The sequence below is a fragment of the Erpetoichthys calabaricus genome, chromosome 2, assembly GCF_900747795.2.
Source record: "Erpetoichthys calabaricus chromosome 2, fErpCal1.3, whole genome shotgun sequence".
NCBI classification, from domain to species: domain Eukaryota; kingdom Metazoa; phylum Chordata; class Cladistia; order Polypteriformes; family Polypteridae; genus Erpetoichthys; species Erpetoichthys calabaricus.
Window position 1 is genome coordinate 44,085,466 of NC_041395.2, and position 14,484 is coordinate 44,099,949.

Here is a 14,484-nt window from a genome sequence, read left to right on the forward strand (position 1 = left end):
TTGAGGTACAACTGGTAGAAATATTTTGTCAAGGGATGGGCAGCAGAGACACACTGTCCATTGTAGTCTGATTTGTTCATAGCTGGGGAAAGGTGCAGTGAGATTGCTGGCCAGAGGAGTGGAAGAAGACCCTCAAGTTGAATTGCTAGGATGAATGTGAACAGACATTGTTTTTTTAGGCAGAACATTTGTCTCATTTCATGCAGGAACAGGATCAGGACTGGCTGGTTTAGGTAGCCCTGGTTGATATTCCCTTTACTGAAACCAGATGTGCCGAGCATTGTACCATCAAGGAACCCACACCATAACACTTACCACAGTCCCCGTCGGTGGTGGGCTTTTACATGATAGATGCAGTCACTCACCAGGTCTCCATCAGTCATGTACGTAACCATTACTCATTTCCTGGCAGAATCTGCCAAACCACCATTCATCTTTCCTGTCAATTCATTCAAGGCACCACTGCAGGCTTATTTGGCATTTGGCAAAGAGTAAAGTGTCAGTCATTTGTAAAAAGGTGCTATATATGCGCCCGACCCGACACAGACTGACACGGAGGCACGTGCAAAATCAACACAAGATTTATTTTTCTTCACCTGTGAGGCACGTCTTCCCGGTGATCCCCACAGTCACACCACAGTCCCAAGTACACAAACACAATAAATCAAAATAAAGCACACTACATTCTTCTTCCTCCTCCACCACTCCTCACAGGCAACCTCATCCTCCTCCTCCCAACTCAGTCTCCCGAGTGGTGGCTGCTGGCTCCTTTTATTAGGCACCTGGAAGTGCTCAATGTGCTTGATGGCCAAGTCCCAGCTGCACTTCGGGGTGTGGTGAAAATACTGCCCACAAGGTCCCAGCGGTTCCCACTGCATCACCCCCTGGCGGCACCTGCAGAACCCAACAGGGCTGCACCAAACTCCAACTCCCATGAAGCCCCGCAGGAGTCCGAGGCACCGCTGCAACCCAGGGAGGCTGCCCTCTAGCGTTCAGGGGGAGGTATTGGGTCTCCCATGCTTGCCCCCAGGGACATATGCTGAAGGGGCGTCCTGGCTGGGCAGGGGCCCCGGCCGTCCATCACACATTCCAGGGTAAGATGTAATCCCAGTCCTGCTTCAGGAAGATGACTGGATGTGATCTGCATGGACCCTGCTGTTGGGTGCCACTGTAGCCATTTAGTCTGTCATGGCTACTCTTCTGACAACCCGGTTTTGATGTGCCTCCATACTGCTGGGCTATCCAGAGCCACATCTGTGGCTGTTGATATCCTTGTGTTCTCATCATCGCTGATGGCAATGCACTGAGGAGATCTTCTATCTAGGTCATTGTGTAAATTGAAGGAAACACCATTGTGCTTTGTGATGGCCCACTATATGAGCCTTGCTCAAACTCCATTAATTGTGTCAACAGTACATGATTATGTCTACCAGGTAGAAAGAACACTTGACAGAGTACTGGATGGCATGTGGTAGCACAGACATGTGTTTCTGTAATTCTGAGAATATGACGGCAGTGATGTGACCTTTGCCATATTTTCTATTTTTATGTAAAAATACATATATAAATAATTCCTCTCCAGTTGAAGTTTTGACTGAGTATGATAAGTGCACAAGGCGAATCATCTCAAAAAAAAATTATGGTAGTCTAAGCAGATTTTCTTTTTGTTTCAGTCTCTTTGTTTCGTCAACGGCCGAATGGTAAGTGTGTTCTTGTTCTTGTTATTCATAATAATTAGGTGTCAGATGACTTACTATTCAAACTGCATCACTTCATAATTTATTTCATGACGCATGTAGGACCTGTAGATTTTCGTAACTCAATATCAGTAATAAGTTTTTAAGGTGATGGCTAGGAAATGAAGTCTTTGTTGTTAATCTTTAAAAACTAAAGTTTTCAAATAATTAATAATTGTTTGTCAAAGACTGAGCGTGGAAATGCCCTCCTAAGCAGGGGTATGCTGAATAAAGAATTGTTCCCTTGAACTTGCTTCAGGCAATAAGCGATTTGATGATTTTTAGCTCAAATCGTTATGATTACAGTAGACTTGAAGATAATGTCATTTAAAAACAAGTTAATCAAAACTTCTGACATGTGAAGGGAAAATCCATATGATATCATTTGAATCAAAATAAGTAGAAATATAAAATGTGCATGTTAATGTTTGAAATGATTCTGCTGAGTGAGATGGCTACATTTAGAAATGTGTAAGCAATAAAAAGAGTAGGATGGCATAATGGCACAATCTCGTTGTTCCTTACAGAGCCATCACCTCTAGTTCAATTCGCCACCTAGTTGCTGTCTATGTTGAGTTTACACATTCTCCCAATCCAGGATTACTTTCTGCCCTTTGCCCTCTACTACAGGAATGGACTCTGGCTCCTGCCACCCTGGTCTGGGATTGAGAATGTTGTTTGATGTAGATAAGGGTCATTTTATGTCTACTATTCCGTTTCACCCTCTCTTTAGGTACCATGATTTTCATTTGCTCATGTGTCTTCTCCCTAAGTGTTATTTTTATTTACCTTGCAGATGTTAAAGAAACCCTTTGGAGATTCTGTAATATTTTATGCTTTCTTTACATTGTGAATGTAAAACTATGTGTGTTTAAGATCAGTGTTTTATGTTTCACAATGCTTTGAGACACTGATGAATTGTGTCTGAACTTTTCCATGCTCCCTGTCCCTATACCACATCTACTAAACTTGCTGCAAGCAATAAGTGATTTAATGATGTTTGGTACAAATTATTACAATTTCCAAAGATATGGTATATGGTAGCACAGACAGCTGTTTCTATAATGCTGTGAATGTGATAGCAGTGATGTGACTTTCTTTAAACTTTGTATTTTTAAATAGAAATACATTACTAAATAATTTCTCTCCTGTTAAACTATTGACCAAGTATGAGGTAAGGTGTTCTTAACAAGTTTTCTTTTCATTTCAGCTTCTTTACTACTTCAGCTGCTATTTGGTAAGTGTGCTCCTCTTCATGCTATATGTACAAACTGGGTGTCTGACTTTCTACTCAAACTGCATCACTTCATAGTTTGTCGGACTTGTGGATTTCCTTTACCCAGGTGATAACACTGAAGGTTTTTTAAAATGATGGTTGGAAAATGAGAGCTTTGCTGTTAATCTTTAGAAACCAGAGCTTTAGAATGATTCAGAATTATTTATAAAGATCAAGGATGGAAATGCCATTCTAAGCAGGAGTATATGGAATAGGGAACTGTTCCCTTAAACTTGCTGCAAGCAATAAGTGATTTGATGATGTTTGGTACAAATTATTACAATTTCCAAAGATTTCAGAGTTTTTTAACTGTCATGCAAGTTAATCAAAGTTCCTGTAATTTGAAGAGAAAATACATACAAAAAATCTATATAAAATGCAAAGATGATTCACTCACTCATCAACAAAAACACTATTTCCCTTTTAGTTAAAAAGTTTAAATTTGGCAGGAGGTATCCACTAAAAAGGACATTTTGATATATATCAATGTTTAGGGATAAAAACAACACCTACAATTGAAAAACTAAATATTCCAAAATCTAACAAATGCTTCCAATGATCTGATTGAAATTTGGTGATGTTATAGAAAAGGAAAATTAGCTGACATTTGTTTTTATATGTCGATTCAATGTTTGTTAATAGTAATACTGTTCCAAATAGGCTACACTAACACAGTGCGGCCTTTTTCGGCTCAGTGATGAGATGAAGCCAGGACAGGCACAGAGCCACTTGGCTTTTTAGGGTTTCCAGTTAATTCAAATGAAGGCCGCCAGCAGAGGTGATTGGAGGGGCACACAAACAGTGGCACTGACCAATAGGGTGGATGGATGAATGAAGAAGGAAAAGACACGATATGATATGTGGCATGAAGTGTGAGCAGGAGAATGTCACAATAACAGAATGTGGAAACCTATCACGTTCAATGTACTGAATTAATTAACAGTGACTTCCTAAGAATATACATCAAGAACTTATATATGTATTCACTAACTTTCTTAAGCAGTCTTAAAGATAAATATTATCTGGTCATGCTGATTTGTTTGATTTCAGCGTGTTTGAATTAAGCAGTACTTCTCCGTCTACAATTTCTAAGTCACTTAGTTCATCCTTATTAGTACCTCTAACCATTGGAAAGTTATCCACTTCCTCACTTGTGTAGACCTCATCTATATTTTTTAATTCTCCTTTATTATTCCTGATGCACTTCACCTCCTCCTTGATTGTTCTTTTACTACTAAAACACAGAAAGAATCTCTTTGGGTTATCTTTTGCCTAATCTTCTACTGCATATTCCTCTCCAACTGTCTTTTAGCCTTCCTAATATCATTCTTAATGGTTGCCCTCATGTTTTCATACACCCTACAATTCAATTTGGAGTTATTAGTTTTGTATGCCTTATACAACTATTTTTTTCCTTTACAGCTTTTTTTAACTCTTTATTAATCCACTGCAAAGTTGTTTTTTTTTAATTTCCTACTTATTCCAAATTTAGGTAAGTACCTACAGAAGCGTATTTGGGCCATAGAGAAGAAAAAAAAAATACGGACACAGTGAAGAAAAATAGTGTTTGTCCAGATTAAAGTTGACATCTTGACTTTATTCCCGTAGTTTATTTTGTCATTAAAGTAGAACGTCATAAACTTCATCTTAAAATCAATATTTAATTTACTAGATTTTCTCAAACCCCGTAATAAGTAATGTAGCACATTAAATGCTTGTTAAGTGTTCCCCGAGCCATGTTAATCAGAACGTGCTTCTTAAACTGACTTCCAGAATACGTTCATTTCATGATATTCCTACTCTCTGAACATTTAGAATACTAAGATAAATACTTGATAACATTTTCATGATGAATTGCATTAAAGCATGTATTAAACATGTTTTGGCACAGTGGCATGGAGGTTGTGCTGCTGCCTCGCAGCAAGGGGGTCCCAGGTGTTCCCTGCCTTGAGTTTGCATGTTTTTCTGGTGGGTTTACTCGGCGTGCTTCAGTTTCCTTTCAAAGTCATGTAGGATGTGGGGTTTTGTTATACTATATTGACCATAGTGTATGTGTGTGCTCATATTCACCCTGCAGTGAACTGGCACCTGTTCAGGAATTGTTCCTGTCTCGCGCACAATGCTTTCTGGGATGGGAGCAACCCTGAATGGATGGCATAGTTAAGCATGTATAACAATTCAATGTTAAACTTGCACTTTCCAGCACTAAGTTTTCCCGTCTCATGTCTTTCCGTAATATTAAGAATATTAACTTAGACTCTCTTTCCTGTAGTATTGATTCCCTTAGATAGATAGATAGATAGATAGATAGATAGATAGATAGATAGATAGATAGATAGATAGATAGATAGATAGATAGATAGATAGATAGATAGATAGATAGATAGATAGATAGATAGATAGATAGATAGATACTTTATTAATCCCAAGGGGAAATTCACATTCTCTAGCAGCAGCATACTGATACAAAAACAATATTAAATTAAAGAGTAATAGAAATGCAGGTAAAAACAGACAATAACTTTGAATAATGTTAACGTTTACCCCCCCATGCCCACGGGTGGAATTGAAGAGTCGCAGAGTTTGGGGGAGGAACGATCTCCTCAGTCTGTCTGTGGAGCAGAACAGTGACAGCAGTCAGTCGCTGAAACTGCTCCTCTGTCTGGAGATGATACTGTTTAGTGGATGTAGTGGATTTTCCATAATTGATAGAAGCCTGCTGAGCGCCCGTCGCTCTGCCACGGATGTCAAACTGTGAAGCTCCATGCGTACAATAGAGCCTGCTTTCCTCACCAGTTTGCCCAGGCGTGAGGCGTCCTTCTTCTTAATACTGCGTCCCCAGCACACCACCGCGTAGAAGAGGGCGTGCGCCACAACTGTCTGAGAGAACATCTGCAGCATCTTATTGCAGATGTTGAAGGACGCCAGTCTTCTAAGGAAGTATAGCCGGCTCTGTCCTTTCTTGCACAGAGCATCAGTATTGGCAGTCCAGTCCAGTTTATCATCCAGCTGCACTCCCAGGTATTTATAGGTCTGCACCCTCTGCACACAGTCACCTCTGATGATCACGGGGTCCAGGAGGGGTCTGGGCCTCCTAAAATCCACCACCAGCTCCTTGGTTTTGCTGGTGTTCAGTTGTAGGTGGTTTGAGTCGCACAATTTAACAAAGTCATTGATTAGGTCCCTATACTCCTCCTCCTGCCCACTCCTAATGCAGCCCACGATAGCAGCGTCGTCAGCAAAACTTTTGCACGTGGCAGGACTCCGAGTTGTATTGGAAGTCTGATGTATATAGGCTGAGCAGGACCAGAGAAAGTACAGTCCCCTGTGGCGCTCCTGTGTTGCTGACCACAATGTCAGACCTGCAGTTCCCGAGACGCACATACTGAGGTCTGTTTGTAAGATGGTCCACGATCCATGCTACCAGGTATGAATCTACTCCCATCTCTGTCAGCTTGTCTCTAAGGAGCAGAGGTTGGATGGTGTTGAAGGCGCTAGACATTGATAATATATCCACTCCTGAAGAACTGGTCTCACACTATAACACTGGACTTAATGGTATTCTTAACTCTGTCGCTCCATTAAAAACTATATCTGTTTCTTTCTCCTTTTCTGCTCCCTGGTTCACGCCTGAACTTCAGCTTTTGAAAGCCAAAGGCCAGCAACTTGAACAGTTATATAAAAAAACTGGACTCTTTGTTCACAAAGAGATGGGCAAAAACCATATACTTTATTACAAGGACTGTATTGCCCAAACTAAATCTAACTATTATACTCTCATTATTTCTTCCAATGAAGGAAAGACCAAGTCATTGTTTTCACTATTTAACAATATCACACAACCCCCGGATTCTTTACCGTCTCACCTTTAGTGAACTGAATTTTGCAATTCCCTTATGTCCTTTTTTTAATGAAAAAATCCAGAAGATTCATCAGTCTCTCTGCTCGGATTCTTCCAGTACTTCATTTGAATTTCACCCACCAACTCACTCATTTTCCTCTATTCAGCTACCTGCTTTCTCAGAAATCTCAGATCTTGTCTGTAAGTCTAAGCCATCCACCTGTCAACTGGACCCCCTCTCTACAGTTCTGGTCAAAGCCTGCCTCCCCTCTCTGGTCCCCCTTATCTCTGCTTTAATCCACTCTTCTCTCACTACTGGTACTGTTCCTTCATCTTTTAAAACTGCTGCAATAACCCCAATACTGAAAAAACCTGGTGCCGATCCGACTAATTTCAGTAATTTCCATCCTATTTCTAATCTACCCTTCATTTCCAAAATTCTTGAAAAAATAGTGGCTATTCAACTTCATTCTCATTTATCTCAAAATAATCTGTATGAACATTTCCAGTCTGGTTTTTGTCCCTTCCACAGTACAGAAACGGCACTTATAAAAATTACAAATGACCTCCTTATGGCAGCTGATTCTGGTTTAATTACTATTCTCATCCTCCTTGATCTGAGTGCAGCCTTTGACACTATTTGTCACAGTACTCTTCTCAATAGATTATCTTCGATTGGCATTACCCACACACCACTAGATTGATTCAGATCCTACCTCTAAGGCCGCACTCAGGTTGTTCAGCTTAAAACTTTCACATCCCAACCCACCACTGTTACATCAGGTGCACCCCCGGGCTCTGTCTTGGGGCCCCTCCTTTTCATTATTTACCTCCTTTCCCTTGGCAATATCTTTCGTAAATATAACATTAGCTTCCACTGTTATGCTGATGACACCCAGCTCTATCTCACTAGCAAACCTACTGCTTCCTTTCCACCCTCCTCACTTACTGATTACATAGCAGAAATCAAATACTGGTTTTCTTTAAATTTTCTTAAATTAAATAGTGACAAAACTGAGGTTCTCCTTATTGGTACAAAATCAACATTACCCAAAACTGATCACTTTTCATTTGTTATTGATAATTCCTCTGTCTCCCCTTCCCCACAAGTTAAGAGTCTGGGTGTCATCCTTGACAGTACTTTATCCTTTCAGTCCCACATCAATAACATCTCCCAGTCTGCATATTTCCACTTGCGTAACATTAATTGTAATCGCCCCTCCCTCACTCTCTACACCACTGCTATCCTTGTTCATAGCCTTGTCTCCTCTCGTTTGGATTATTGCAATTCCCTTTTCTTTGGTCTTTCTCACAGATCTCTTTATAAGTTTCAACTGGTCCAGAATCCAGCTGCCCGCATTATTACTAGAACCCCTGTATTCACCATATCTCTCCTGTTTTGCAGCAGCTTCATTGGTTTCCAGTTCAGTTCCGAATTCAATTCAAAATTCTCCTACTATCTTTTAAGGCTCTCCACAACCTTGCCCCTCCACATCTGTCTGACCTCCTCCATGTTGCCATTCCATCCCGTACCCTTAGATCCTCTTCCTCCATCCACTTGACAGTCCCGTTCCAGCTTTGGAACCCACTACCACCTGAACTTAGAAATATTGAATCGTTTTCACTTTTCAAATCTAAACTTAAAACTCATTTGTTTAGGACTGCTTTTTCTCTTTGATTACAATTGCTCTGTCTGATTTTAACTTTTGTATTTTACTTTTGTTTAGAATCTGTGTTTTGTCTATTGTTCGGTGTCCTTGAGTGTTTAGAAAGGTGCCTACAAATAAATAAAATGTATTATTATTATTATTATTAAAGACTTTTCAAAGTTCCAAACACTCCTTGTCCTACGTTTATAGCTAGTTTTACTTTCACAAAGACGTTTATCGTGTGGTGATTAGTTATGTGGGGAAAGAAAAAGGACGGATAGGGACTGGGGGTTTAGTAAGTCAGATAGAGACAGCACACATGCAATAAAGAAAGCCCGCTCAGAAGAACATCCATTGAATTCTGCGTTTGTGTCTCCAACCACCAGCTCCCGAACCCAACATTTACACAATATTTACGTTAAACCTGTGCGATACCCATTCATACATCCAGCTTTTTGGAGCCTCGTCACACCTGCCATAAAGGTTCTCTACACTGAACATACACCTGGGGACCCCTTACTAATGACCATCCATCCATCCATTTTCCAACCCGCTGAATCCGAACACAGGGTCACGGGGGTCTGCCCCTTACTAATGACTTTCTATTCAAACTGCACCAATTTGTAGTTTATTTCATTATGTTTGTGGCACTTGTAGATTTTCTTAACTCAGCTAATAACACTAAAAGTTTTTTAAAGTGACAGCAATAAAATGAGAACTTTTAGAATGATTCAGAGTTCTTTATCAAAAATGCTCTTCTAAGTAGGGTTAAACTGAATAAAAAACTGTTTCCTTGTACTTGTTGCAAGCAATAGTCAATGTGACATTGTCAACAGAAATTGTTATAATTACTAAATAAATGAAGATTACTTAATTGTAATGCAAGTTAACCAAACTTCTGAAATGTGAACAGAACATCCATACAGAATAAAGAATATGAAGCAAAATAAATACACATGTAGTGTTCTCATTAATGTTTGAAAAATTCCATGATTCTGCTGAGTGAGATGGCAACATTTAGAAATTTGTTAATAATTAAAAGAGAGTAGAATGTCATGGAGATCCAATCTCAAGTTCCACTCCAGCTCCTCGAGTTCAGTACCCCTTCCTAGTTGCTGTCTGTGTTGAGTTTACATGTTCTCCTCATGTTTGTGATTTTTTTTCTCTGTGTACTCTCATTACTTCCTTCAGTCAGCAGACACAACACATGCACTTCACAACAGGGCATCCACCTGAAGCTAAGCATGTTCATGCCCAGCCAGTACTTGGATGGGAGACCATCTAGGGAAAGCTTGGGATGCTACCGAAGGAACCGTTAATGAGGCCAGCCCTGGCTGATGGGGACACTGCGCTCTAAATATGGTGCTGTCCTTCAGATGAGACTTAAAACCAAGGTCCTGAGTCTCTGTGGTAATTAAAGATCCCTGGGCATTTCTCATAAAGAGTAGGGTGTATGCCAATGTCCTGGCTAAACTGCTCACTTCAGCCTAGTCATTCTGGCCCCTAACTCTAATTGGCTATCTTTCTCACAACTTCACCACCTAATAGTTCATGTGTGGTGAGCATACTGGCGTAAAATTGGCTGCCATCTCTTCATCCAGTTGGATGTACCATAAACATGTAAAGAATGATTATTGTTATTATTATTCTTTATGCTAAAGCCACACATATTAAGTTACTTGGAGATCATAAATTGGTGGTGTATGTACATGAATGTACCTTACAATGGACTCAGCTCCCCTATCCAGGATTGGTCCTGCCATGTGCCCACTACTGTAGGGATAGGCTCTGGCCCCTCGCTACCTTGTTATTTGATGTAGACAAGGGTCCTTTTATTTCTGTCATTGGGGTTTTGTCCTCCTTTAGGTACCATCATACACATCTGCTGATGTTTGTTCTCACTAACCAGTGGTATTTTTGTTTACCTTGTAGATGTTAGAGAAATTCTTGGAAAATACAGTAAGAGTTTATGCTTTCCTTACAATCTGTATCTAAAGCTTTCTATGTTTAAGAAAAGTGTTTTATGACTCACAATGCTTTGTGACACTGATGAGCTATGTCTGAACGTTCCCATGCTTCCTGTCCCTATATCACCTCTACTATATACTGTACCATTTTATCACTGCACAAGAAGCCCTGAAAGCCCTTTGGTCAAATCTACAGTATGTTGTTCTGCTCTAAACAAGCATTTGCATTAGCCAGATCAACTACACCACTGCTCAATCTATGGGACGGTCAAGGAGTTTTCAGTGCGAACACTCGCCTCATGTTGTATCATTTTGTGTCGACATAATAAAAATTAAAAGACAGGCACCCACACTTTTTAAAAAGTGTCCAATACTTGGGGTTGAGTTGGGGTGGTTAAAAAATTTCACCTTTAGTTGTGCCAAAAAAGATTCCAGTGCTTAAAAATGTAACACTGAAAAACTGGTCGTACCTCAAAACATTTCAATTCCTGCAGGTGGTACACCAAGAGAAAAGGTTCAGAAACCTTGCTTTTAGTGGAAGGTGAAAGAAGGACACCGTGTTGGTGTCAAGGTGTCACACCATTAAACTGATATTTGACTAAAAGAATCATCTAGGTGTGTTAAGAACATGCTCACACATACAAGATGAAACAACTTTGTTCTGTACAAACGTTACATGTCTGTGCATTCTGCCATTAATAACAAATGTAACCTCCTCAATGCTGCAATAAAAGCCTGCAGTCATTGATGCATACAGGTGGCAAGTGTCCTCCTGTGGAATGTGACTATATGCCCTTTCTACCTTGAGGTACAACTGGTAGAAATATTTTGTCAAGGGATGGGCAGCAGAGACACACTGTCCATTGTAGTCTGATTTGTTCATAGCTGGGGAAAGGTGCAGTGAGATTGCTGGCCAGAGGAGTGGAAGAAGACCCTCAAGTTGAATTGCTAGGATGAATGTGAACAGACATTGTTTTTTTAGGCAGAACATATGTGGCATTTAATGCGGAAACAGGATCAGGACTGGCTGGTTTAGGTAGTCTTGGTTGATCTTCCCTTTACCAAAACCAGATGTGCCGAGCATTGTACCATCAAGGAACCCACACCATAACACTTACCACAGTCCCTGTCTGTTGTGGGCTTTTACGTGATAGATGTAGCCACTCACCAGGTCTCCATCAGTCATGTACGTGACCATTACTCATTTCCTGGCAGAATCTGCTAAACCACCATTCATCTTTCCTGTCAATACATTCAAGGCACCACTGCAGGCTTATTTGGCATTTGGCAAATAGTAAAGTGTCAGTAATTTGTAAAAAGGCACTATACCTATATATGCGCCTGACCCAACACAGACTGACGTAGAGGCACGTGTAAAATCAACACAAGATTTATTTTTCTTCACCTGTGGGGCACGTCTTTCCCATGATCCCCACAGGCACGACACAGTCCCAAGTACACAAACACAATAAACCAAAATAATGCACACCACACTCTTCTTCCTCCTCCACCATTCCTCCCAGGCAACCTTGTCCTCCTCCTCCCGACTCAGACTCCCGAGTGGTGGCTGCTGGCTCCTTTTATTAGGCACCCGGAAGTGCTCCAGGTGCTTAATGGCCGAGTCCCAGCTGCACTTCCAGGTGTGGTGAAAATACTGCCCACAAGGGCTCAGCGGTTCCCGCTGCAGCACCCCCTGGCGGCACCAAACTCCAACTCCCATAAAGCCCTGTGGGAGTCCGAGGCACTGCTGCAACCCAGGGAGGCTGCCCTCTAGCATTCAGGGGGAGGTATTGGGTCTCCCATGCTTGCCCCCTCGGAACATATGCCGAAGGGGCGTCCTGGCTGGGCAGGGGCCCTGGCCGTCTGTCACACATTCCAGGGTAAGGTGTAATCCCAGTCCTGCTTCAGGAAGATGACTGGATGTGATCAGTCTGTCATGGCTACTCTTCTGACACCCCGGTTTTGATGTGCCTCCATACTGCTGGGCTATCCAAAGCCACATCTGTGGCTGTTGATATCCTCGTGTTCTCATCATCGCTGATACCAATGCACTGAGGAGATCTTCTATCTAGGTCATTGTGTAAACTGAAGGAAACCCTATCGTGCTTTGTGATGGCCCACTATATGAGCCTTACTCAAACTCCATTAATTTTGTCAACAGTGCATGATTATGTCGACCAGGTAGAAAGAACACTTGACAGAGTACTGGATGGTATGTGGTAGCACAGACATTTGTTTTTGTAATGCTGAGAATACAACAGCAGTGATGTGACCTTTGCCATATTTTGTATTTTTACGTAAGAATACATATATAAATAATTCCTCTCCTGTTGGAGGTTTGACTACTGTAAGTGTGATAAGTGCACAAGGCGAATCATCTTAAAAATAAATTATGGTGGTCTAAGCAGATTTTCTTTTTGTTTCAGTCTCTTTGTTATATCAGCGGCAGAATGGTAAGTGTGTTCTTGTCATTCATAATAATTAGGTGTCAGATGACTTACTATTCATACTGCATCACTTCATAGTTTATTTCATGATGCATGTAGGACCTGTAGATTTTCGTAACTGAATGTCAGTAATAAGTTTTTAAGGTGATGGCTTAGGAAATTAAGTCATTGTTGTTAATCTTTAAAAACTAAAGTTTTCAAATGATTAAGAATTGTTTTTCAAAGACTGAGCGTGGAAATGCCCTCCTAAGCAGGGGTTTGCTGAAAAAAGAACTGTTCCCATGAACTTGCTTCAAGCAATAAGCGATTTGATGATTTTTAGCTCAAATCGTTATGATTATAATAGACTTGAAGATAATGTCATTTAAATACAAGTTAATCAAAACATGTGAAGGGAAAATCCATATGATATCATTTGAATCAAAATAATTACAAATGTAAAATGTGCATGTTAATGTTTGAAATGATTCTGCTGAGCGAAATGGCTACATTTAGAAATTTGTAAGCGATAAAAAGAGTAGGATGGCATAATGGCACAATCTCATCGTTCCTTACAGAGCCATCACCTCTAGTTCAATTCGCCACCTAGTTGCTGTCTATGTTGAGTTTACACATTCTCCCCATGCTTGTTTGTGTTTTTCTCAGAATTTTTCTTTATCCTAATGTAAGACATGTTAGGTTTTGGAGATCCTAAATTGGTGCTGTGTGTAGATGAATGTGATATGCAGTGGACTGGACCCCCAATCCAGGATTACTTTCTGCCCTGTGCCCACTACTACAGGAACACAGGGACTCTGGCTCCTGCCACCCTGGTCTGGGTTTGAGAATGTTGTTTGATGTAGACAAGGGTCATTTTATTTCTACGATTCTTCTCTTTAGGTACCATGATTTTCATTTGCTCATGTGTCTTCTCCCTAACCAGTGCTATTTTTAGAAACCCTTTCGAGATTCTGTAAGATTTTATGCTTTCCTTACATTGTGAATGTAAAATTGTGTGTGTTTAAGATTAGTGTTTTATGTTTCACAATACTTTGAGACACTGATGAATTGTGTCTGAACTTTTCCATGCTCCATGTCTCTATAACACATCTACTATAAAACATTTTAGCACTGCACAAGAAGTCCTGAACGCTTTTGGTCAAGTATATAATATGCTATTCTTCTCTAAACAAACATTTCCATTAGTTAGAGCAACTACACCTCTGCTCAGGCTATGGGCTGAGCTACAGCTGTTTAGCTATTAACACTCCAGCCCTGTCTGCCGCACAGTTCTTATTATCTCATGCTGTGTCAACTCCTGGTATCTCTGCTCGAACAATTCTTTTGCGAATAAAGCACTGGTTAATCTGTTAGTAGAGAATCCACAGATGTGACTTATGGTACATATCTGGAGCAATTCTGGTATCTTATACAGTCATTTGTGAGTTATTCTTAGCCTTTGTTTGATCTGAAATCATTTGTAACTGTATAATTTTTGTAAATTAAAAATTTAGAAATTTTAGGCTTTGTAATTGTTATTCCAATCATTACACACTACTGTTCTTTCTTTACAAAATAATTAATTGCAG

The 14,484-nt window shown here is 40.4% G+C and overlaps 1 protein-coding gene across 25 annotated transcripts in view; it reads left to right on the forward strand.

The window, feature by feature from the left end:
- LOC114645814 (nuclear factor 7, brain-like) overlaps nt 1–14,484 on the forward strand; it is a 91,910-nt gene that overhangs the window by 65,718 nt on the left and 11,708 nt on the right. For 12 of the 25 annotated variants that reach the window (XM_028793671.2, XM_028793673.2, XM_051922356.1 and 9 more), the window contains 4 exons: nt 1,674–1,700; nt 2,947–2,973; nt 10,435–10,461; nt 12,896–12,922. In XM_028793671.2, coding sequence (XP_028649504.1) covers nt 1,674–1,700; nt 2,947–2,973; nt 10,435–10,461; nt 12,896–12,922 — 108 coding nt within the window. The remainder of the gene's footprint in view (nt 1–1,673; nt 1,701–2,946; nt 2,974–10,434; nt 10,462–12,895; nt 12,923–14,484) is intronic. The other 13 variants (XM_051922357.1, XM_051922363.1, XM_051922364.1 and 10 more) reach the window with 3 other exon arrangements.